Source organism: Eptesicus fuscus, chromosome 14 (genome assembly GCF_027574615.1).
Source record: "Eptesicus fuscus isolate TK198812 chromosome 14, DD_ASM_mEF_20220401, whole genome shotgun sequence".
Lineage (NCBI taxonomy): Eukaryota > Metazoa > Chordata > Mammalia > Chiroptera > Vespertilionidae > Eptesicus > Eptesicus fuscus.
The window spans coordinates 39,903,898-39,930,381 of NC_072486.1; the positions used below are offsets into that span (position 1 = coordinate 39,903,898).

The 26,484-nt window shown below is 39.2% G+C and overlaps 1 protein-coding gene across 4 annotated transcripts in view; it reads right to left on the minus strand.

Annotated features, from left to right (window-relative positions):
• The window catches only part of ORC5 (origin recognition complex subunit 5), a 68,476-nt gene extending 43,776 nt beyond the window's left edge, over nucleotides 1–24,700 (minus strand). For 2 of the 4 annotated variants that reach the window (XM_054726321.1, XM_028158593.2), the window contains exons 1-6: nucleotides 24,501–24,686; nucleotides 20,792–20,884; nucleotides 18,727–18,927; nucleotides 17,472–17,546; nucleotides 12,701–12,812; nucleotides 6,354–6,484 (exon numbers count right to left, since the gene is read on the minus strand). In XM_054726321.1, coding sequence (XP_054582296.1) covers nucleotides 6,354–6,484; nucleotides 12,701–12,812; nucleotides 17,472–17,546; nucleotides 18,727–18,927; nucleotides 20,792–20,884; nucleotides 24,501–24,572 — 684 coding nt within the window. In that variant the 5' untranslated portion in view covers nucleotides 24,573–24,686. Of the gene's footprint in view, nucleotides 1–6,353; nucleotides 6,485–12,700; nucleotides 12,813–17,471; nucleotides 17,547–18,726; nucleotides 18,928–20,791; nucleotides 20,885–24,500 lie in introns of all 4 variants that reach the window. The other 2 variants (XM_008149860.3, XM_054726319.1) reach the window with 2 other exon arrangements.
• Nucleotides 24,701–26,484: the final 1,784 nt, after the last annotated feature.

The window sequence follows — 26,484 nt, forward strand, 5'->3', positions numbered from 1 at the left end:
ATTGATGCCTAACTGCTCCCCTGCCAGCCTGTTTGCCCCCAACTTACCTCCTCTGCCGGCCTGGTCAACCCTAACTGCCCTCCCCTGCAGGGTTGATTGCCTCCAACTGCCCTCCCTTGCAGGCCTGGACCCTCTCAACTGCCCTCCCTTGCAGGCCTGGTGCCTCCCAACTGCCCTCCCCTGCTGGCCATCTTGTGGTGGCCATCTTGTATCCACATGGGGGCAGGATCTTTGACCACATGGGGGCAGCCATATTGTGTGTTGGAGTGATGATTAATCTGCATATTACTCTTTTATTAGATAGGATAGAGGCCTGGTGCACGGGTGGGGGCCAGCTGGTTTGCCCTGAAGGGTGTCCTGGATCAGGGTGGGGGTTCCCTTGGGGTGTGGGGCGGCCTGAGTGACGGGCCTGTGGTGGTTTGCAGGCCAGCCACGCCCCCTGGCAACCCAAGCCGAGGCCTTGGTATCTGGAATTTATTTACCTTCTACAATTGAAACTTTGTAGCCTGGAGCAGAGCCCAGCCTTCTGCTCGCTCAGTGGATGCAGCCATTTCTGTTGGGACTTATGTATCTAATATAATTGAAACTTTGTAGCCTTAAGCAGAGGCCTGGGCTGGCCAGGGCTGCAGAAGCTTAGCTTCCCCCACTGCCGGGGGCAACCCTTGCCACCCGCTCTTTCCAGCTCAGTGGCTGCCGCCATTTCTGTTTGGATTTGTTTACCTTCTAAATTGAAACTTTGTAGCCTTGAGTGGAGGCTTAGGCCAGCAAGGGCAGGCGGAAAGCTTGTCTTCCTCTGTTGCCAGGAAACCCAAGCCTCCCTTCTGCTCTCTGGCTGCAGCCATCTTGGTTGAGTTTATTTGCATATTTGCTCCTGATTGGCTGGTGGGTATAGTGAAGGTACGGTCAATTTGCATATTGCTCTTTTATTAGGTAGGATTGTATTGGGGTTATGCACAACCAATCTAAATTCAAGCCCACTGGTATTTTAAACTACCCAGAGAGTAAAAATACATATAAAGGCTACTAACAAAATCACAAAAATAATTCCAAAGCCCAAGCAGAAATAATTTTAGATGGGTTTTTTTATATTATAAATTTTCACAACCATTGTACATTCTCCCATATAACTGCCCGTTATTCATAACCATTTAAGTATATAATTTACTCTTAACTAATCTTATCAATGTAAAGGGAGGGGAGGAGAGGCACTACTTTATTAAAAATGACCAACTGCTCAGGGAACACTAGTATTCCTAATAATAACAGAAGGAGCGTAATTATCAACAGCTAATTATGCCCATCTGTTACCTCATTCCTGACAACTAAACTTTCATTATGCCCATTTGTCAGCTGAAGGAAGAGAAGCAAAATAGAATTTGCCTACAGGCACACAGATTCTACTGCCTGAATTTATGATTGTGGATCTCAGATGTTCTGGGAATTTACTTCCAAACCAATAAGGATGCCGTGTTACCAAAGCCTGATTCTGGTGAAACAAAGAATATACACATCCCTAGTTTTATTGTACTTCACAGGTGTTGTGTTTTTTACAAATTGAAGGTAAGACCCTCTACAAGCAAAAAAGTTACAACTTGCTTTATCATGATACTTGCTTTATTGCAATACTTAATTATGGTGATCTGAAACCCAACCTGTATACCTGTATTTCCCTTATATTGCAAAGAAAAACTTGCATTACTTTAAGAAATAAAACAATCTATGATGAATACTGAGTAGGTTGCCACAAAATAAGATAAGCAATTTGGGGAGCTTTTCCAACTTCTCTGAGATTTTCAGAAAGACTTCACTGTTGCATTTGAAATAATTTGTTAGAAAATAACCTGATACATGTATATTATAGTAAGCAGAATTGTAAGATACACCCCAAGACTCCTGGCCGCTAGCGTACACATACCTCTGTTATTCAATGAAACACTAATTTAGGCACTGCTGTGAAGGGATTTTGTAGATACAATTAATTCCCTAAAAACTATACTATTTATGGGAGAGTTAAAATAAGGAGATGATCAGATAAGTCTTATCTATCACATGAGCCCTTTAAAAGCAAAGTTTCCTCTGGTTGGTCACAGAAGTCAGAGATTCGGAATAAAAGGATTCAACATGCCCTTGCTGGCTGGTAGATGGAGAGGAGGGCCAAGTCGAAAAGAATGTGGGTGGGCTCTAGGAGGCCTGAGAGAGACAAACAAGGAAACTTGGGACCTCACTGTTACAACCAAGAGGAACTCAATTCTATCAACAACCTGAAAGAGCTAGGAAGTGGTTTTTCCCCAGAGCCTCAAGATGAGAATTTAGTTCAACCAGAACTTTAATTTAGCCTTGTGATATCCTCAGCACAGAAGCCAGCAACACAGTGTCTGGATTTCTGACCTACAGAACTATGAGATTATAAAGTTGTGTTGTTTTAAGCCACTAAATCAGTGGTAATTTATTTTGCAGCAATAGAAAACTAATACATACAATGAAGTATAAGTATAAAAACATGGCCAAGTACAAGTAATTTCTAAACTGTTTTGCCTTTTTTAGAATACCTACATTTTATTTTAAAAACATTAGCAGAACAAAGATCAGAACTGAGAACAGTTACATTAATTTATAGAAATTTTCATCAAGCAATGAGGCCTTACTCTGTGCTAGATCTTACTATTCTAAGTGCTCTATGTGCATTAACTTATTCAATCCTTCAAATGATGTTATGAAGTAGACATTATTATCCCCATTTTACAGAAAAGTTAAAGTATGCTTTAAATATCTGATTTCCATTTCTTAAATCAGGCAGGGAAAACTCGCCCTTTTAAAGGACTCATGTGATTAGATGAGAACCACCTTGATATTGCTGTGTTAGGATATCCTGAAGCCAGAATGATATGAAAAAATAAATAAGTTGAAATTCAGATGAGGAATAAGGTATTTACAAGGATTCAAAGTACCTCCACAAAAAATACACATTAATTACCAAGAAAACACCACCTTAATCAAACAATCAAAGTGAACATGATCAGTAATGAGATTAAGTCAAACCTTGTAACCTGACAGGATGCAATGAGAACACTGCATCATTTCTGTGATATTTCTGTCACTCAACCTAAATCTATTCATGAAGAAACATTAGACAAATCGAACAAATAGCCTACAATCTTCAAAGGTCTTAAGATCATGAAAGTCAAAGAGAAACTGTTCCAGATGAAAGTTCAAGAGCAATGACAACTAATTGCAATATGTGATTCTGAACTGGATTCTTTTGCTCTGAAGTACATTATTGGAATAACCGGCCAATCTTGAATAGGGTCTGAATATCAGACTGTAGCAATTAATCAATTTTCTAATTTTGATGGTTGTACTGTGGTTTCGTAAAAGAATGTCTTTGTAGAAATTGCCCACTAAGATTCAGGGTGATCAAGTCACAAACTTATTCTCAAGTGTTTGGGAGAAAAAGAGGAAAAGTTCTTTTCACTATATTGGCAATTTTTCTATAAATTAAAATTGCTTCCAAAATTTTAAAATACAATTTAAAAACATCCAATACTCTCACCTTCTTGTAAATACCATACATAAAAAACAATCAGAACTATTAGCATGTCAGTACCAATGAATGTAGCTGTGATACAAAAAGAATTCTTAATTATCCAAGGCCGTAAGTAAAAGCACCCTGTAAAAACTGTCTTAAACACCACTTTCTGCTTATTCCATGTCTAAAGACTATGTAACTTTTAAGAATATGCTAGAGCTACATTTAACATAGATGAATATACCAAGTAAAATGTTGGGCAAAAGTACATAGATTTTAAAAAAAGAAGAACACATGCTGTATGTTTTCATTTAAAGAAAGTTCAAAAACAAACAAACCTAATCTTTGAAATTAGAAGAATAGTGATTACTTCAGGAGGAAAGATTACTTCAAGTAGGCTCCTGAGATGCTGGTAATTTTCTACTATTTGACCTGGATTATATTTACAGAAGTGTTTTCGCTTTGTGATAATTCATTGGGATACATATTCATGGTTTCTGTGTTTTTCTTTAGGTATAGTGTAAGAAAGCTAAGAAAAGCTAAGAAAAAATGAAAGAAATACAAAGCTAACTAGATTATTTGTCCTAATTAAACACTCCACCTCTCCCTTAAGTACCCATAACCAAAGAACAGCTCTTATCTGTGACAAAGTCATCCTCATCCATAAAGCAATCAGTATCTATCTATCTATATAAAAGCCTAATATGCAAAGTGTCCCCTCGGGAGTTTGACCGCCCAGGGGTTCGATCACTCACTATAATGTGTACTGACCACCAGGGGGCAGCACAGAATGAAGGAAGGCCCCGGCTGGCAGCCAGCAGCTGCTAGGAACCTACCCATACATGAATTTCATGCACTGGGCCTCTAGTAAGAATATAAAAGATTAGTGAAGGACACCCATTCACCCAGCTATCTGTCAGATTAACTCTGACAGTCAATAGGATGACAGCTCTTCTGCCTCAGACTTCATATGACTTCAATCTCTGATACAAACCTACAGCAAGTATTAGCAGTTTCCATACTTGGGCTCTGGTTTATGTTCTTGCAGATCTCAATCTATTTTTAAGCCCACAGACTTTTGCTCAGCAGAACTAAAATCAATGGATCCGCAACAGGATATCAGGCATTTTATATGTATTCCTTTCTTTTTATTTCACAAAATTCCTTTGAAGTAGGTATTATATATACTTAACAAGAGAAAACTCATGTTCAAAAAGGTTAGGTAATTTGGTCAAGATCACAGAGCTGGCAAAGGAAGAAGTTTCTTCATCTGTAAAATGAGGATTCATGACAGTACCTTCCTCATAGGGTTGTTGTAAGAATTAATTGAACTAATGATGGTAAAAAAGTTCATAACAGTGTCCGGCACACAGGAAGTACTCAATCAAGGCTGGATCTTATTTAAGAAGTAATATAGTATAATGCTTGTGAGCATATGCTATCGAGCCAGACACCATGGTTCTTTATTCAGAAAATGTTACAATCTTTTTCATTTTAGTTCTCAGGGACCATTTTTTCCTATTATACAATCACATGGCAAATAAGCAAAAATAACTACTATGTACCGAAACACATTATTACATACGGTCTTTATGAATCCACTTATAGCTGAAGGACAGATTTGCAACCATTTCAGAACAATCTCTTTCTCATCAAAAAATAGTTTAAAAATAGATGAAAAAATTTGAAATCTAAGAATGTCATGATACCATTTGAAGTAGTCAGAGATTACCTTGAGTTGGACTGTTGCATGTGAGAGAGCAAAGTTATGAGTGAGGCATCAAAAGTCTTCCTGTACTTTCTGCAGCTTTTCTGTGCCAGATCCTTCTCTGCCCTGCTGCCTAATACCCACTCTTCAACGTCCAGGGGGCCATCTACCTAGCCCCATGCTAAAAAATAAAATCAAAACCCCAGGAAATGCTGGGTCCTGGCTATAAAAAGCAGTTATGCTACTTTATTAAAATAATTCACCAATTATCAATGATCCTCTCAGAAATTATTTGTATTTTAAAAGAATATTTATTCGCCTGGCTGGCGTGGCTCAGTGGTTGAGTGTCAACCTATGAACCAGGAAGTCACGGTTCAATTCCCTGTCAGGGCACATGCCTGGGTTGCGGGCTCAATCCTCAGTAGGGGCTTGCAGGAGGCAGCCAATCAATGATTCTCTCTCATCACTGATGTTCCTATCTGTCTCTCCCTCTCCCTTCCTCTCTGAAATCAATTAAAAAAAAAAAGTTTTTTTAAGTGTTTAAGTTTTTATACCTTTCTGTGACTCTTCATTTTTATTTTAACAGAGCTCTAAATTTTCTACAATTAAAAAAAAAAAAAGAGCCCTAGCCGGTTTGGCTCAGTGGATAGAGCGTTGGCCTGTGGACTGAAGGGTCCCAGGTTTAACTCCGGTCAAGGGCACATGCCTGGGTTGTGGGCTCAATGCCTAGTGTGGGGCGTGCAGGAGGCAGCCCATCAATGATTCTCTCTCATCACTGATGTTTCTCTCTCTCTCTATTCCTCTCTCTCTCTCTTTTCTTCTCTAAAGTCAATAAAAAATATTTTAAAAATAAATTTAAAAAAATAAAGAAAAAGAAGGAAGGGGGAAAAACACTCCCAAGGCCAAGTGAAAAGACCTAAGTAAAGATAAATGAAAGTTTTCTAATTGGTTCAAAATTTGTACTAATCCACAGATTTCTTCCATTTTATGGTGTATTAGCCTCAAAGGGCCAAATCAAAATTTCCATAATAAATTACCATCTTCCAACCTATCCCACATTACTTCTACATGGAAAAATATTAAAAGGCATACTTTTTTTTAAGCAGAATGCTCACTCACCAGATGTCTGAGCTCTTTCAAATCCCGGCAGACAGTGTAGAAAACTCCAAGAAGAATATTAATGTAAGCAGCATAGAAATCAGCTGAATACTCTGGAGGATGATCGTGGGACAGGATCTTTTGAAGGTTCCCTATTCCCAGGACACAAATGAACATAGAATGATTAATACAGCACCCTATATCTTCCAGCATTTTATAACAAAGGTTTAAAATAGCAATAATTAAAGAATAAAACTATTATAAGATTTAAAAAGTAATACAAAAGTTGAAACTGAGATAAAAACAATTATAAATCTAATGTTCTAAAAAAATTAAATGTTGCTTAACACAAATATTAAACAATGAAATCTAAAGAAAATTTCAAGATCCTTATTACTGGCAAAATCATTATCAGAGACAAAAAATAGCATAGATTCTATTTTCTTTTTCTGCCTATTAAGTATATCAACTTGTAAAAACAAAAAGGGGCACTACAGCCCTAATCGGTTTGGCTCAGTGGATAGAGCGTCGGCCTGCGGACTGAAGGGTCCCAGGTTTGATTCCGGTCAAAGGGCATGTACCTTGGTTGCGGGCACATCCCCAGTGGGAGGTGTGCAGGAGGCAGCTGATCGATGTTTCTCTCTCATTGATGTTTCTAATTCTCTATCCCTCTCCGTTCCTCTCTGTAAAAAATCAATAAAATATATATTAAAAAAAAAAGGGGGGGGGGGGCGCCACTACATAAACTAGGGCTACTACCACCAAACTAGAAAATGCTCAGTTTTTATAAATTAAAAGAATTTATAAATATTGTAATAAAAATCATCATACTTTGTCATTCCCTTTTTGAAAAAGTTTTCTTCCTACAATCTTGGTATCTTTATTTCTCTTCTATCTTAAAGTCTTTATACAATATCATATATTTAGAGTCTAAATTCATATTTAATCTTGCTAGAAATATCATATTGTAGAAACAGTTATAGAGAAACAATCAACTATTATTCAAAATTTCCCAATTACAGTAATGAATCAATTCCTTACTGCAATTCCCTCTGACTTCTTGATGCAATGGTTTCTTTATACTTCTCAGTTAAGAGTCTTTTGAATATGACTTATACTTTAAACAGAGTCCCACAGGGCTCAAGACTTTTGCAATACTTACAAGTAAAAACTCTTTTAGGATGTTCTGATCATGTCAATTTCCTTATTTAACATTCTGATTAAATGAGCATTTTTACCATAGCTACTATGACATAACAACAGCTCTAAGCACTTTCATATTCTCTTGTTCCTCACAATAAGTTAGATACAGGTATGAGATTAAACAATTTATGTGGATTATGAACAGCTATTCATAAACAGAAATTTAGAAATATCTATATCCAGGGGATCTTTTAAACAGGGCAGTTGATCCAAAAAGATTTTTTTTTCAAAGTCTAGTTTTAGGCTTAGAATATTATCATGAACAGGTTCCAGATGGAAGTCGGTTACTTGATTTGCATTTTTATGTCACAACTACCAAAAAAAACCCAAAAGCCAAAACTCGACTTTAGAGTCTATGTATTTTTATATTCTAATAGCAAAATTTAAATCTAATGTCACTAAGCTTTTTTTAAAACTATGCATTAGAAAATATTTGATACATAGAAAATGTCCAAAGGTGTAAACTTGGAGATAAAGATACTTTTATATGAAAGTCACCAAATAACTGGATAGATGGAAGGAGAGGGAAGGAAGGCAGGAAGGAAAGGATAAATTGTCAGATAGATGAACATACATAGGCAAAAAAGACTATAAGTATATGGATAAGGAAATTTGGAAAACAATTAAGTCTCCAGCTCAGACTGTACTCCTGAGCACTTATTGAACATCTCAATCTAATATCCCTTACTGGTGACTCTCAGTGCCACATGTGAAAGTTGATTAGATGTTACGACTGGCCCATTTCAGTCCTGATGAAAGTCTTAAAAGAATTAGAATTCTTACTGTGTTGCTGTAAAAGTAAACCAGCTGCTCAGTTATAGACTACAGACAAAATCCCAAAGTACAACTCTAAGTAAGCCATGCCAGCTCCAAAGACCCAGACTAGTAAAACTTACTAAAAAATATTTCATCTCCACAGGATGCTAAAAACTGCACTAAGAGGTAGTAAATAAAGGGAATGAAAAACCATTTGACTGGTCTTCTAGTGCCTTAAAATTTCGCTATCAAAGTATGAACTAATACTCAAGAGCAACTCAAGAGGAACTTCTGCTCCCAGTCATGAGAAAGTAAGAGGATTCAGAAATACTACACTGTAATAAATTAACTAAAACCTAGACAAAATATAGAAAACAACTATTTTTAGACATCATATAATAGGCACTATAGGGCTGTGATACCTGAGAAAAGGGAAACAAATGAGTCCTATCATCAGCCTGTCTTTCTAGCTAGAGGTAATTTTTGAGTTCCAAAAGAAGTCCGTTCATCTCACTGAGTTAGAGACAGAGATGAGAGAAGAGGGAGCTAAGGCAGGGCATTTGCAGGGCAGAGTACATAAGAGAGCTATGTAAGAAAGAGCTCCAGAAATCTGCACAGGGGTTCCCCTTGAGTCTTGGATGAATACCAATCTGTATATGAACAGAGTAATATTCCCTAAGGACAAGTAAGAACAACTTCTGGGGGAAAACAATTATTGGAGAGCTGTAAGTCAAGGGGTTCCCAGAGTTCACACATGTGAATCATTCATGTTACCACCTATAGAATGGAGAAACTCTGCTGAATACATGGGGCATTTAGCAGAGATCCCAGAAGGGCTGTATCTTAAAAATGGAGCTAAAATTAGCAGTGGAATAAAGGCTACTCAAGATCCTATCTCCAAAAAAGCTTTAAAATGGCCTTAAAAGCACCAAATATAGATAGCTTCAAGTTTAAATGCTTACCAGAAAAAAGTCCAACATGCAATAATAAAAAACACAGTATCAATCAAAAATTCCTAAACACATGAAGAAGCATAATGAATACCCATAATAGAGAAAAATTAGTCAAGAGAAACAAACCCAAAATAAATGAGGTAATAGAATTAGTAGACAAGGGTATGCAAACAACTATTATAAACATGCTCATATGCTCAAGGATATAAAGGAAAACAAAAGCATAATGAAATATGAAAAGAATGGATGGGATTAACTGCAGATTTGACACAGGAAAAAAAAGATCAGTGAACTTTTAAAGACCAGAAACAAAAACTATCCCAAATAAAACAGAGAAAAAATATTTAAAATTTAAAAACATAGAAATTCAGTTGGACCCTGGCCAGTATTTCTAAGTGGTTGGAGCGTGGGCCTGCACACTAGAGGGTCGCAGTTCAATTCTCTGTCAAGGGCACGTACCTGGGCTGCAGGTTGAATACCCGACCAAGTCTGGGCATGTACAGAAGGTAACCAATCAATGTCTCTCTCTCACAATGATGTTTTTCTTTCTCTCTCTCCTCTCTCTTGCTCTCCCCTTACTCCCTTCCTTTCACTCGCTCTAAAAGTCAATGAAAGCCCTAGCCGGTTTGGTTCAGCAGATAGAGTGTCAGCCTGTGGACCAAAGGGTCCCAGGTTTAATTCCAGTCAAGGGCACGTACCTCAGTTGCAGGCTCCTCCCTGGCCCAGGCCCTGGTCGGGGCGCATGCAGGAGGCAACCAGTCGATGTATTTCCCTCACATCAATGTTTCTCTGTCTTTCCCTCTCTCTTACACTTTCCCTAAAAATCAATGGAAAAATATCCTCGGATGAGGATTAGTAATAAATAAAGTAAAAAATAAAAATAAATAAAAATCAATGAAAAAATATCCTCCAGTGAGGATAAAAAATTCAGTTGGACAATATCAAGTGATCTAAGATACATATAGTGCAGTCCCAGAAAAAAGGAAGAATGGCTAAATATTTTAAGAAATAATGGCTGAAAAATTTCCTAAATTGATGAACTACACATTTATATATCCAAGAAGCTCAACAAATCTCAAGTAGAATAAATAAGACATTTTTCCTTGTCTTTTTATTTCTTTGAAGCCCAAAAAATAAAGTATTATGGGGATTATAATAGAGAAGAAAAATGTAGGACAATAGCATAAAGGTGGTGAGAAAATTATGTCACTGAGATTCGCAGATTGTATTAAAGCATAACTTATGCTGACTGATACCATAACTAAACCAAAAACCTGATCAACTGCATTATAATCTACCTGAAGAAAAGATAAAATGCATTTCGAAAAAGCTGAATAATCTTCATGTGGCAGAGACCAGAAAACAAGAATTCCAAATTGTGACCCAGTGTCACTGACAAGTGGAGAGGGTGCCCTCAGTATCAGACATCATATTCCTAAAGATGACATATGTATCAAATCATAGAGGATTTAGCCACTAAGATTATCTTCCGGCCCTGGTTCCATGCTTACTTATTCTAACTCCAATTTGACATCAATTAATGCTTCCTTTTTGAAAGCCTTTTTGTGTAATTATGGTATTTTTGCTTAAAAAAAAATTCAATGTACTGGTAAAAGGCACTTAAATTTAATAATCAGACTAAATTTAGCTCTAGTTTTTATATATTTTTAAAAATCTATTATCTCACACTCTAAAATTGTCGATATCACTTTAATTATTTAGTTATGTCCTTAAATTCTCTCCATCTATGCTACTTTGTATCTTTTCATGTTTTAAAATTTTAATTAAATTCTATAATTCATTATACCATACTTTAATCCAACTTTACTATGATGTAGAAAATCAGGATTTTTTTATAATCTTAAATTTCTAAATAATTTTTCAATACTGAAGGCTAAAATGGGTCATGAAAAAAATTTAACTTCAGTGATGACATAGCTACAAAGAAAACTTTTTAATTAAATCCTTTGATTTATTCTTTTCTTCCTATCTGTTTCTCATTTTGTGATTTTCATGAAAGAGAACCTATTGAAAATAAGGGCTCCTTGCATCTATTTTGGGGTTCTTTTAAAAAATATATTTTTATTGATTTCAGAAAGGAAGGTGAGGGAGATAGAAACATCAATGATTACAGAGAATCATTGATTGGCTGCCTCCTGCATGCCCCACACTGGGGATCAAACCCACAATTGAACCGTGACCTCCTGGTTCATAGGTCAACGCTCAAACACAGAGCCAGCCAGCCTATTTTGGGTTTCTTTAAAAAAAAAAAAAAAAATCTCAGTTAATTAGTTAACACAGGAGGTGGTTTTTTGTTGCTGTTGTTTTTTATTGCTGTTCTTGTGAAAATAAGCAAAAATGTGTTGATTTTAACAATGAATATTTACAGCTGATTAGTTCAGAAGGATAGTGTTGATGAGGCCAAGGTCAAGGAATGCTATTTTTTCAGAGCCTGCTAACCACCTTATGCTTCACAGTTACAATCTTTGAATCAGAAATATTGTGTCTGTATAGTGACATCACAGTATTAATCTGTAAAACTATTCAAGAATACAAAAAGCTTTTGTTTTCTTCCAAAGATAAAACCATCAGGATCTATGAAGTTTAAGATTAAAGCTAAACCAAAAATAAATACAAGGGCTAGTAATTGGAACTCCAAGAGTTACAGTAATAAAAATGAGATTTACAAAATCAAAAATACATCTCACATAGTACTTAAGCCAGCTTCATGGTAAATAAAGATTTCAATACAATTTTAATGTGCTTTGCTCAGGTGAGAATTAACAACAAAACAGATGTATCTATTGCATTTGTAGCACCCATACAAGAATCAGACTAGGTTGGCAAAGCACATTAAAATTGTATTGAAATCTTTATTTACCAGATTCCTGTATGGGTGCTACAAATGCAATAGATACATCTGTTTTGTTGTTGTTAATTCTCACCCAAGGATGTTTTTCCATTGATATTTAGAGAGAGTGGAAGGGACGGGTAGAGGCAGAGAAAGAGAAACATCAATGTGAGAGAGATACATCGATTGGTTGCCTCCCGCACATGCCCTGACCAGGGCCAGGGATCGAGCCTGCAACCAAGGTACATGCCCTTGAATCAAACCTGGGCCCTTCAGTCCACAAAATGACACTCTATCCACTGAGCCAAACCTGCGAGGGCAATATATACATCTTAATGTACTAGCTAAAAAATGTAAAAACAAACCATTAGTACAAATATGTGAGAAGTGCTTATTCAAAAAATATTAGTAATTACACAAGAATAACTCCTCAGAGTTCCAAAATAAAACCTCTATAAATGCAGAAAGACAAGCAACATTTTGAGATTGGATGTAAACTTGAACAGATTAAGACATGAGAGTATTCCCATTTAAACATGCTAGCTTAATCTTCCACAGACTATTTTACTGAGTATCACTTGTCAAAACAATGTTTTAAAATTTACCTATGCTATAATCAGGGAAATACAAGACAAATGGTTCAAAGCATCCAGTATTTGGACGGAATTTTTCCCAAATAATTTCACTGAGAAAGATAACAGTCACATTTCTATCAGTCTGTAAAAGAAAAAAGTAATAAAATTAACTTTGCATTTGAAAATCTTAATCAGAGCAATTCCACTTGAATCTTTCTTTCAAATCGAGCAAAGTTCCAACAGGTAAATTATTTGCATATTAACACACCATATTTAGAAAACCTAATCAAGGAGTTCATCGACTTGCAAATTTTCATACATAATTACTTGGGAATTTCCATAAAACTTTTAGGTTAATCAGCATTTCAGTTACCCATGAATGGTAGGACTTATTTTATAGAAATTAAGAAATATTTGCATAAATAGTTAAGACAAAACCTTTTTATGGAAATTTTCAAAGAAATCATTAGCTTTCAATTAATAAACAATCAAAAAAAGGCAAAACTTAACATCTCTCATCATTAAAATGGCTACAGTAATCCAGAAAAAAATATGAGTTGAAGAAAAACAGATTAAGTCATATCATGTAACCACATATTATTGTTAGAAAAACTTAAAAGTTGTTTTAAAGGATATTTTCACACAAATTAAGTAAAATTGACTTTGCATATACATTAAAAACACAAACAACTATGATCTAAAACACCACTGTTAAGTAAACAGATATCTTTTGAAGTATATTTAGAAATTATAATTAGTATACAAAAAGAACATCAAGAGAACAGCCCACTGTGTATGTTATCCTTCTACAAAGTGGCCACAAATGTCTTATGCATGCTAGTTAGAATTTATCTGTAGATACCTCTGCATTCTCAACACAAATTTTAATTTTCCCCATATTCTTTTTGACATTTCCCAAGTTGACAAGCAGCTTCAACAGCAATTCTCTTTTCTGGTAGAGTCGAGATTACTGTGCATCTTTTAATTTTCTTCAGTTTCCATAATTAAAACTAAAACAAAAGTGAAAGCTGTTTTGTTCTATAACTATTCTTAGAACACTATCTCACAAATTATACTGTACTTTGATAGTGACTTACTTTTTATTGATTCCTATATTCCCTCTTCCCCCGTTAATTCTTACCTGAGGATATTTTCCCATTGATTTTTAGAGAGAATGGAAGGGGGAAGAGTCAGAGAGAGAAAAACATCTATGTGAGAGAAACACATCGATTGGGTGCCTCCTGCACATGCCCTGACCAGGGCTGGGTAAAAAGCCTGCAACAGAAGTACCTACCCTTGATCAGAATCGAACCCAGGACTCTTCCACTGACACTCTATCCACTGAGCCAAATTGGCTAAGGCTTGATTCCTATATTATATATAATCTTATATTCCCATTTTCATTGTTTAGAAAAAATTATTTTGTTTACATCCAATCTCAAAATGTTGCTAAGTTCAATAAATTAATAATGCCACAAAAATTTAGCATCTTTATGAAAGAAAAATATTTTTACTTTCAAATGCTATTTTTATCTTATAAACTCATTAATTTTTAAGAATCCTTGAATTTATTTCTATAGGGATAAAAAAGTATGCTCTAAACACAATCTTGATTCAAAGCATTGAGTTGTTTTTGCTTTAAAATGATTATTCAAAAGCATTTTATAAAATCAGTTAAAAATATTGAGATTAAAAAATTGTATTTGTCAGTCTGAAAGGATTTTAACTTGGTAATGTTTTCATCTGTTTATCTGAAAGTACTTCAATATACAATATCCATTCATTTTACTCAAATATTTAATATAAAAACTGGGAAATGCTTTTGCTATATTTCTCTGAAATGAAATACATTTTTTAAAAAAATCAAGCATGTTTTCAGAAATGTCAAACAGCAATTCTCTTTTCTGATAGATGACTATTACTGTGCATCTTTTCAACTGCTGTGAAGGGAAGCATAATCATCATTACTGAACATGAGGGGGAAAATGGGGTAAGCTATACTGGAAAAGCAAGAGGACAGCAGGAATGCACTCTGGATACCAGACAGGGAGTCCTAGACCAAAGCAATGGGGAATGTTGGATGTGGATACAAACACAACAAAAGAACAAAAGAGAGGAGGAGACATCTGCTCACACAGGATGGGTCCCTGATCTCAGTGGTAAAATGCCAAGAATTAATCAAACTTCGAAAGGCTGGACTATGTGAGGAAACTTCCAGGATAGGCCACCAAGAACTATACTTAATCTCTTCCTTTCCTCTCCATATTGGCCCGAGAATACTATTACTAACTGTGAATTTTAGGATTTAGCCTTAGGCACACAATAATTTCAGTGACATTTAGAAAGTTTCTCTGTACTTCTAGTAGTTTCTCAAATGTGAGTAATATATTTAACTTTTCAAGGCGGAAATGCTCTAAGCACTATCTCCCCAAATATTTACTTAATTTTCGTTATAATGCTACTTAATACTTAAATAATACAGATATAAAAACTAGGTAAATATAAACTATTTATGCTCAAAGCACTTAGAAAAATATAAAATCAGCCTGGCCGGTGTAACTCAGTGGTTGAGCACAAACCAGGAGGTCATGGTTTGATGCCCCGTCAGCGCACATGCCAGTGTGGTGGGCTTGATCCCCAGCAGGGAGTGTGCAGGAGACAGCCGATCAATGATTCTCTCTCATCACTGATGTTTCTATCCCTCTCTCCCTCTCCCTTCCTCTCTCTGAAATCAATAAAAACAGAAAAAAAGAAAAATATAAAATCAACATAAATGTGTAAGTTAGTGAAAAATTTAGAAAAGCAAAAAAATTTAAATTGACATTAACTGAATATGATAAACAATACTGTTTGCTCAAACTAAATCTTTGCTCATTTTGTGAACATGGTTCTAATAGGAAACAGCAAGTTCTTCTGAGTTTAGCATTCCTATATAACTGGTATTGGTGAACAATGAATTTTCTCACCAATTTTCTTTACTTAAACTATTGTAAAACCCTGTTTTCTGCAATAATATTTGGCTTTCACCCGACACATATGCACATGAGAAAAGATGCCTGCTCTTTTCGTAGATCATGACCCTTAGAATAGTATTAATACTATTCAGTGCCAACACAATTGTAAATTAAAATACAAAGCTAGTTCTAACACTGAGTGACCATGATACTGAACTCAAGGTGACCCAAACTAGACATAGAATTATTTTTTTAAATTACTGAAATAAAAAGAAACTTTTAAAATGCTTGCAGGAAGTTCAAAGTCAAGTCCACTGCCATTTAGTCTAGCAAACACCTAAAATCTTTTACTAAAGGCAGTGTTAGTCACAATTAGAAATAAAAAGCTGAAAGTGAAGTTATAAAGTCACAAATTGCTTTAACTTTGAAAAACGTTAATTTCACTCATAAAAGAGAAATGGAAATTAATATATTAAGACTAGAAGCCCGGTGCACGAATTCGTGCACAGGTGAGGTTCCTCGGCCTGGCAGGTGATTGGGGCCGATTGGGGGGGTTGGCTGGCTGGCCGGGGGGCGGGGGGGGGCGCTCATAGGAGGTTGGATGGCCACCAGGGGTAGGGACAACGGGAGGTTGGCTGGCCAGCCCTCCCCTGATCGGGGCTGATCAGGAAGGCCAGCCAGCTGGAGGGAGGGACTACGAGAGGTTGGCCAGCCGGCTGGCCCAGGGGGGTGGGGGTGGGGAGAGGGGAACTGCATGAAGTTGGCCAGCTGGAGGGGGGAAGGGATTAGGGACTGTGGGAGGTTGGCCGGCTGCAGAAGGTTGGCTGTGGGAGTGCACTGACCACTTAGGGGCAGTTGAGCGTCTGCACCCTGGTGGTCAGTGCACATCATAGCAACTAGTCGACCGGTCGTTTAGTCGCTTAGGCTTTTATATACACTGAGTGGCCAGATTATTATGATCTCTGAACGCATAATAATCTGGCCACTCAGTGTACATCTACACTAATAAAAGAGAAATATGCAAATTGACCAGGCCTCCATGATTCCCATAAGCCAATCAGGTGTGAGTATGCAAATTAACCCAACAAAGATGGAAGGTTAATTTGCATACACAGGTGCAGAGTGGCCGGGAGGGCCAGGATGCCTGCTACGAGGGGGAGGGCGGGGGTGGAGGGAGCTACAGGAGCGGCACTCCGGCCAGGAGCGAGGACTTGCAGGCTCCCTGGTGACGGGGAGTGAAGCCAGGGGAAGGAAGGCCTATTCTTGCACAAATCTTTGTGCAACGGGCCTCTAGTCCTATATAATAAAAGGCTAATATGCAAATTGTCCCCTCGACCAGAAGTTCAACCAGCAAGCAGGCCGGTCAATCGCCCATGTCCCCTCCCCCTGGCCAGGCTGACCGGACCCCATCCATGCACGAATTCATGCACCAGGCCTCTAATATATATATATATATGTATATATACACTGGATGGCCAGATTATTATGCGTTCAGAGATCATAATAATCTGGCCACTCAGTGTATATAGATGTCATTTCTCACCTATCAGATTGGCAAAAGGAAAAAAGTTGACAATATATTCCAGTGGTCGGCAAACTCATTAGTCAACAGAGCCAAATATCAACAGTACACGATTGAAATTTCTTTTGAGAGCCAAATATTTTATACTTAAACTTCTTCTAATGCCACTTCTTCAAAATAGACTCGCCCAGGCCGTGGTATTTTGTGGAAGAGCCACACTCAAGGGGCCAAAGAGCCGCATGTGGCTTGTGAGCCACAGTTTGCTGACCACGAATATAATCTATTGATTAGGCCATAGAGGAAAAAGATCTCAAACATTACTTACCAATTCTTGTAACCTAAGAAACCCAGGCAAAATATTCGCTTCCATATCTCTTAGATACTCTGCTTTATCTAGAACCTTAAAAAAAAAATGCAGGATCAAAATCAATTTGCAAAGCCCTTTACAAAACATTTACCAGTATGTGACACATATTATAAAGATTGATAATGTACAATTCAAGAATTGAACTTGCCATGTTGAAAAGAAAAATTTTAATTTTTGCTATTTACATTTGTGGAAGACATTTTAAATAGATCAAATAAGTTAAAAAATGGACTATTTATAACATATTTTAACTCAAATTTCTAAATAGAAAATGAGTCATTTTGTCCTACATTAAAAAGGTTTATTTGCCGAAACCGGTTTGGCTCAGTGGATAGAGCATCGGTCTGTGGACTGAAGGGTTCCAGGTTCGATTCCGGTCAAGGGCATGTACATTGGTTGCGGGCACATCCCCGGTAGGGGGTGTGCAGGAGGCAGCTGGTCGATGTTTCTAGCTCTCTGTCCCTCTCCTTTCCTCTCTGTAAAAAGTCAATAAAATATATTTTAAAAAAAAATAAAAAGGTTTATTTTACATGTACACTATAAAAAAGATAAGGATGCAAGATGCTCTAAGGACATTTTCTTAGGTTTCCAAGAAATACACTCAGGTGCATTTTTTATTCCATTTGATAAAAAGATAAATGTCTACCATGAAGCAAAAACTACAGCTTTTTCTGACCCAAGCAAGAGACAGAAAATTCTGAATTTCATCATGTAAAACTTTTTTTTCCCCAATATTTTTTTATTTTAGAGAGGAAGGGAGTGGGAGAGAGAGAGAAACATCACTGATGATAGATAATCATTGATTGGCTGCCTCCTGCATGCCCCACACTGGGGATTGAGCCCGCAACCTGGGCATGTGCCCTGACCGGGAATTGAACCCTGACTTCCTGGTTCATAGGTCAACGCTCAATCACTGAGCCACCTCGGCCGGGCTATCATGTGAAATTTTTATTGCTTGAACTTTAACTGCATGCTAAACCTTGTTTAACTGGCTAACAGATCATGTTAAAAAAGATGAAATTTTTGATCAGTGTGAAGACAATGCTATTGGGGCTGTTTTTGTTTTTTTTTAAGGTACTTATTTTTTAGAGATATATAGTATATACACTATATAGAGATACAGTACATGTATAAAGTTTTAAGAATGACATATATGTGCTATACATATATAGTAGATATATGTATGGTAGATATAATGGAATTAAATACTTACAATATATACAGTCTGATCCTTGAGACTTTTAGCCTTGGTTACTTGTTTAAACAAGCGAACAAAGTCATTAAATGTATCACAGGTTATTTGAGTAGAACATCCATCCTCTGAAGAACTAAGATAATTCAATCTGTTTAAAATTTGTTCCAAAAGCAGCCTCAACGTAAAACATTCAACACAATTCACAAAGACATGTGGGAGCTGAAAACAAACAAAAAGGTGTAAATAGAAAAGAAATCACATACACAAGTTTGGCTCTGCTAAATATTTCCCGTTTGCCCTTCTGAACCAATACTCCATAATCTTCCAACCTACTCTGTGTCCCAGGAGTCTGAACATTACACACTGCATTGCCCAGACTCCCTCTTCTTTTCCAGCACTGACTGGATTCAGCCAATAGGAAGAACCAGCAAGAGACTGAAGGAAGCAGAGGAGTAAGAGAGAGAAGTTGAATATTTATTCCCTTGATTTCAAGCCCCACGCCTCAGAGGCCCACAATTTGACAGTGGCTACGACCTCCTATCAAAGGCCACAGCCCCAGTTGGGCAGCTCTTATTCAAAGGCTACAGGTCTTGCTGGGGTCTGGTAACAACTCCTTTCTCTGGCTAGTTCAGGTCTGGGAGGGATAAAGGCTATCACTGCTTCACCATTCCTTATTGGTTCCTTAACGTTTCTTCAACCTTTGTAAAATAGTCTCTTTATTAAACTCAATTATTTAAGTTTGCCATTTGTTTCCCACAGGGATTCAAAGCAAACTTGTATTTTCTCCTACAGAATTCTTATAAGGAAACCCAAGTACATTTGAATGTGAAAATTTTTAGTAGAAATCTCACATTTAGAATTTTAGATAATATCCTTAATGCTGAATGAGCCTAAATTTAAAAAAAAAAAAAAAAATTGCGTTAGAAACCACAGTAACCCTCCCAGAGCAGCGGTCAACAACCTTTCGGATCTCACGGACCACCAGTGGTCCACTGACCACCGGCTGGCGACCACTGTTCCAAAGGTTTCCTTAAACCAGAGGTGACCAACCTTTCGGACCTCATGGAGCTTAGTTATGGCTATAATTAAAGGTACATGAAGTCAAGACATTAATAATGTGGAATAAATAGAACAGGTTTACTGGTTCGATTTACTGAAAGAGTAAGAATGAGTAAGGAATAAAGAAAGTTTTTTGACAACTATGTTAATATTGAGACCATTCACTCTGATAGGCAATATGGGGAAAAAGGCAGGGTAAAGGAGATATAGTAGGTTTTGTATATGTGGAGATTCAGAATTATCAGTATCAATATTATAAAATCAACAATGGAAAAGAAACAGGTTTTAATATTTTTTGAAGAATTTTTCTTCATGTGTTTTCCCCCAAATATTATCAGCCAATGAAAGTTAGAAATAAAAAATAACATCAAGGCTCAAGTTATCTAACAATACCTTCTGAAGCTTAGTCTTTGAAGGTATTCAAACAAAAGTTGGTTAAAAATGTTTTATGTAGATGACGAGTGCCCCAGTACACAGATTTGTTCACACTGAAAGGATATTAATTAGAAGGTGGCTGGCGGGGTGGGATTGGGCAAGAAGGGGCTGGACATGCCCTGGAGCCAACCACCCGAGGTCCCTTCCCAGCCGGCCACACCTGGAGCGGTGCTGTGGCTCAAAGGTCATCTGCAGAATGAGCAGGGTCCCTCTGGCAGGTGGGGTCCCTCAGCCCGGCCTGTAGGGATAGGGTCGAAGCTGGCTCTCCGACACCCGCCAAGGGGTCCCAGATTGTGAGGGCAGTTCTCGATTGACACACCCCGAATCGGGCTCCCTCTTCTCTGGTTCTAGGTGCATTACCCGAGAACTGTTGCTGCCAAGTCACTGCAGCTCAGCAACTCCTGTGTTGAGCATCTGCCCCCTGGTGGTCAGTGCATATCATACCTACCAGCCAGTCAGATGGTCACTTAGCCTTTTATATATATAGATATTCCTTAAGAGAAAGGTAAACTGGACTAAATAATGTCCCAGAACCCTTCCATCTCTAAGACTGAGCACAAATCAATTAAGAGTAGGGGTTTACTCTTACCTCTAAAGTTTTTAACAAAGTTTGTGTGACATAGGTCTTTCCACTGGCAGTATGTCCATAAATAAAAATGGATGGAAAGCTGAAATGATGTCTCTAGGGAAGAAAACATGATTATCAGACTATACGTGCAAAACAGAAAATAAACATTTATTATCTGGCAAGAAAGTTTTATGTGGTAAAATAAAATATTCAATTCAAATTATTTTAGCAGTGAGAATAAAGTGGTGTCATCACCACACTTTGAATTTACTTGCATTCAAGTCTAAGCACTTTCTCTGTTAAGAAATTAAAATTTCTGAAAAATTATATTTGGCTTATTATATACTATATATACTCATACTTTTTATATTATTGTATGTACAATACAAACTCTTATATTTTCAAAGGAGATTTTATAGGATATTTAAGAGATTTTTCAAGGATAATTCTGACCACATCAAGGTGAGAGCAAAACATCCATTAGCTGCCTCCTGCATGCCCCACACTTGGGATCGGGGTTGCGAGGGCATGACGGTCAATTTGCATATTACCGCTTTATTATCCTACTAGAGGCCCGGTGCACGAAATTCGTGCACGGGGGGTGGGGGTGTCCCTCAGCCCAGCCTGCACTCTCTCCAATCTGGGACCCTTCCCTGCAGGCCTGGTCCCCCCCAACTGCCCTTCCCTTCAGCCCAGTAACCCCCAACTTCCCTCCCCTGCAGGCTTGATCGTCCCCAACTGCCCTCCCTTGAAGGCTTGATTGCCTCCCAACTGCTCTCCCCTGCTGGCCATCTTGTGTCCACATGGGGGCAGGATCTTTGACTACATGGGGCAGCCATCTTGTGTGTTGGAGTGATGGTCAATCTTCATATTACTCTTTTATTAGATAGGCTGTAATAAAGAGGTAATATGCAAATTGACCATCACTCCAGGACACAAGATGGCTGCCCCCATGTGGACACAAGATGGCTGCCACAAGATGGCCAGCAGTGGAGGGCAGTTGTGGGCAATCAGGCCAGCAGGGGAGGGCAGTTGGGAGGGACAAGGCCTTCAGCATAGGGCAGTTGGGGGCGACCAGGCCTGCAGGGGAGGGCAGTTGGGGGGGACCCAGGCCTGCAGGGGAGGGCATTTGGGGGGGACCAGGCCTGCAGGGGAGGGCAGTTGGAGGCAATTGGGTCGGCAGGGGAGCAGTTAGGCATCGATCAGGCTGGCAAGGGAGTGGTTAGGGGTGATCAGGCTGGCAGACAGAAGCGGTTAGGGCCTATCAGGCAGGCAGGCAGGCAGGCGAGTGGTTGAGAGCCAGCAGTCCTAGAGTGTGAGAGGGATCCCAGATTGGAGAGGGTGCAGGCTGGGCTCAGGGGACCCCCCCCTCCCCTGCACGAATTTCATGCACTGGGCCTCTAGTATAGGATAATCCCATATAAGCTGCAACCTTCATTATACATTTTAAAGCTTTGAAACTAAACAAATGTAATCACAGGGTTAGAATAATGTCAAGGGTCCTCTCTTAGAAAAACTTACAGGATACTTTCAAGTTATGCATATTAAATTTACCTCAGCCTACATGTATTCATTTCATAAAAAAATATGATAAAATCTACATAACACACATTTCAAAATACATAATATTTCCAAGATTCTCCTGCAGGACATTAGAGTCAGCTGCCTAGAAAAAGTAATACTACAAGTATATTTCAGTGATATAATGAACACTTATTAGAAACCTTTTAAATGTTGAAAACAATGATGTACTGAAACATATAAATATCAGTTAAAGCCAAAATCTGCTTTGGAGGAGTTCAGAGTCTAGTGAGAAGACATACATTTTAAAAATAATTACAAGAAAACTGGATGATGCCATTTTCATGAGTCTCTATAATCATCATCTAACAGTACAATAGTCATAAAAAACATTTATTACATTCTAGCCACTAAAAGTTATACATTTCCTTTTGCAAGACAAATTGGAAATGAGATTTATACAGGAAAAAAATTTCTAAAATAAATTAAAAATTGATATTTCAATATATTAATCCCTTTTTAATAATGTATCTAACAATCTTGTAAATTAAGTGGCTCAAAAATTCTGTCCCAATAATTAGACGTATGCTTGCTGAGAATCTCCGCTATTCAAATACTGTATTTCACCTTTAAATAAAAGTTCAAGACATCCTTCAGCAAATTTTTTCAAGATACACTAAAACTCTCATTTTCTGGAATCCTGCCAAACTTGTCTGCATCTATTATTTGGTGCTTAATAATATCCCACCTCATAACATCTTTCCTACTGTTCCCTAAAATTAAATTGAACTCTTGCACTGTTACTTAACCTTTCACCTTCACAGACCCTCCTCCCCTAACAAACTGTAATAAGCCAGGATCTGGCACTGTCCCTGAACACATAAATAAACCTGCTCAAAAATATGAACTAGTTTTCCGTTTGTCCCATATGCACCGCACCTTGCAGAAAAGTAATATTAACAATGTTAAACACGATGCACAGTACGAGTAAAACTCAAAATCCTTCCTGCGGTCCACACCATTCTTACACTGCTCATCTCTCTTTGCCAATCTTCTCTTTCAGGAGGAGAGCACTTCTGGTTGAACTGATCTGGAGTTTATCAACTCCGGGGAAGGAATGCATGGAGAATAACCCAGAAAACGTCTCCGTGAGAATAAGGAATATGGCTACCTAAAACTGAAAGCCTTATGACTCAACTGCTGAGAACGCAGTCCTGGTCCTCTTACTTCCCTCACTAACGCGCCCCTTTAGAAGAAGGTTGGTACTTCTCCACGAGTAACGGCACAGGCCAGCTCAGGATGCCATCAACATCTCCAGTGGGATGAAAAGTACTTCAAGGCCTTAAGAAGGCAAACCAGAAAATGGGAGGGGGACCAAATCATGAGCACGACTCTACTACACTCACTGCTCCTCTCCTCACAGACAAGATCCAAGTCTGATCTATTCCAAGTCTAAGCCGTAGGTAGGAATCAAATCCAAGCCTGATGAAATACGTCTAAATAATGCGTGGAAATCAAAAGGCCTCCCCCCAAGGTGAGCACGTAATAAAAAACAGATGAAGTCTCGCATGGGGTGACTGCTACCTCCTGCCTATGAAAAGGACTCCCCGAGCTGTGTCCCTCCGGAGAAGACAGGCACTTACCCTCTTCTCCTCTCCGGCAGCATCGGCACTGCTGGCCTACAAGGGCAGCCCAGAGCTCCTCGGGGCTGGTACAATTCTGGAAAAGCCGCTGCATCTTTACACCGGAAGCACTGCTTGGCCCCTCAGTGGTCTCTCCACACTTGACTTACACCAAGTTGCGCCCCCACAGAAACGCGCGAACTTCCATCTGAATAAATAACCCTCTGCAAACACGCCTGTTGCATAAAACCCCGTTCCGTTTTGGGGAAAGATAAGCAGCAACTGCTACTGGCTACTCGGGGTTAACCCCGTCTCCCAAGCGAGTCGCGTGGGAACCAGCTGGTCCCGCACCAACATCCTGTCGCGCCGGCCGGCCCTTCCGGTGCAGTTGTCTGGTGTGAAGGGTCTCACCCAAGTCCTTTCGCGTGAAGGAAAGGGGGAGACGTCCAACACGCCCTATCCCAACGCAACCGACGGTCCATTCACCCTCCATCCACACACGAATTTTTTATTTTTTTTAAAAAAGAAACACATCGCAAGGCCACGGAAACGTCTGCCCGCGGGACGTGGAAAACACAGCACAATACCTCTCCGAACAGGGACTGCAGCGTGGACACTTGGGACTCGCGACAAAGCACCACGTTGTCCAAGTGAGGCATTCCGGCGGCTGCCAGGGACAGCGCAGCCCCGCGGCCCGCGGGCCTCACGGAGCAAACGGCGGCGTCTCCTCCGCAACGCGGTCCCGCTCCCGCCGGAAAACCGGCGGCCGGGTGGTGGGCGGGGGCGGCGCGTGTGTGCGTCGGCGTGACGTCAGCGCGCGCGCGCGCAGCTTCGCCCCGCCTCGGGCTCCGGGTTGTTGCCCGAGGGAGAGGTGCGCTGAGGCTGCTGCTTCGGGGTGGGCGTTTCTACCCGCCACCCTTGCCATCCGAGAGGCCGAGGGGACGCGGGCATGGGCGAACGGAGATGGGACGGAAAGAGCTGAGGGGGCTCTGTCGGCTCCCAATGATCCGCGAAACCCTGGCTTCGATCTTCCCTGCTTGAGGCCCCAAATTTAGAAACTTGGATTACTACCCGGGGGCTTTACACCGGGAGGAAGATACACCCCACACTGGGGATTGGGCCTGCCACCTTAACCGGGAATCGAACCATGACCTCCTGGTTCACAGAGGGATGCTCAGCCACGGAGCCATGCTGGCCGGGCTTCAAGAAGATTTTATTTTGGCAAGTTAATAATCGAATGTTAGGAAAGTAATTCTGTTGTCACTCCCCCTGCTGCTCAGAACCTTTTATCTCATTCCCCTCCCAACCAGATCCTCCAAATGTATAAGACAGTGTAGATGCCAGCTCCTTACCTCACCCCTAACTCATCTCCTGCTTCTCTTCCTTAATAAGCTCACTCCCCTTCAGCTGCACTGGCCCCTTGCTTAACCTGGAAATGCTGGGCATGCTCCCACTTTTTGTGACTCAGCACCTGCTGCTCCTCCTGAATCTTTTCCTCAACCTTATTCGTATGGCTGGCTCACTTCTCAACTTCAGATCTCACCTCAAATGTCATTTTATGAAAGAGGCCTTGCCAGAACTGGTTTGGCTCTGTGGATAGAGCGTCGGTCTGCAGATTGAAAGGTCACCAGGTTCGATTCCGGTCAAGGGCATGTACGTTGGTTGTGGGCACATCCCAGGTAGGGGGTGTGCAGGAGGCAGCTGGTTGATGTTTCTAGCACTCTGTCCCTCTCCCTTCCTCTCTGTAAAAAATCAATAAAATATGTTTTTTAAAAAAAACAAAGTAAGAAAGAGACCTTCTTTGACCACTTTAAGTCTCTGCTATGCCCCATTCCTGTTTTTTCTATATTTTGGTTCACAGTACTTATCATCATCTGTATATTTTCCTTGTTTATTGTCAGTCTTCCCCACTAAAATGTTAGCTGTTTTAGGAGCTTAAATAACCTAGAAGAGTTCCTGGTGCGTAGCAGGCACTCAGTAAATATGTATTGAGTTAATTAATGCCTTTACTTATCCCCAGTGATTGGCATGAGCTCTGGCACAGAGCAGGTGTTTAACCCTATTTGTTTAATGGAATGGATATTAAGGGAAAATTACTGATAAAGTAAAATACCAAATTGAAAAACACACAACAGAGTCTTAGTTTTAATTGCAAGGATGATTGCTGTCTGTGTTGTTAAATATGGCATCCCATCCTTACTCAGTAGTCTGATTATCACAGTTATAGCCAAAGATAGCCATGACCTAATTCCAGGATCTGTGAATATGTTAGATAACATGGCAAAGGGGAATTCAGGTTGCAGATGGAAGGAAGGTTATCAGCTGACCTTGAGATGGGGAGGTGAAATTCCTGGATTGGCCCAGTATAATCACATAGGTCATTGTTAGTGGGAGAGGGAGGCAGAAGGATGAGAACCAGAAAGTGACAGTGTGAGAATGGTTTGGCCTGACATTGTTGGCTTGGAAGTGGATGGACATGAGCCAAGGAATGCAGGCAGCCTATAGAAGCTGGAAAGAGGAAGGAAATGGATTGTCCCTTAGAGCTCCCAGAAAGGAATGCAGCCCTGGTCA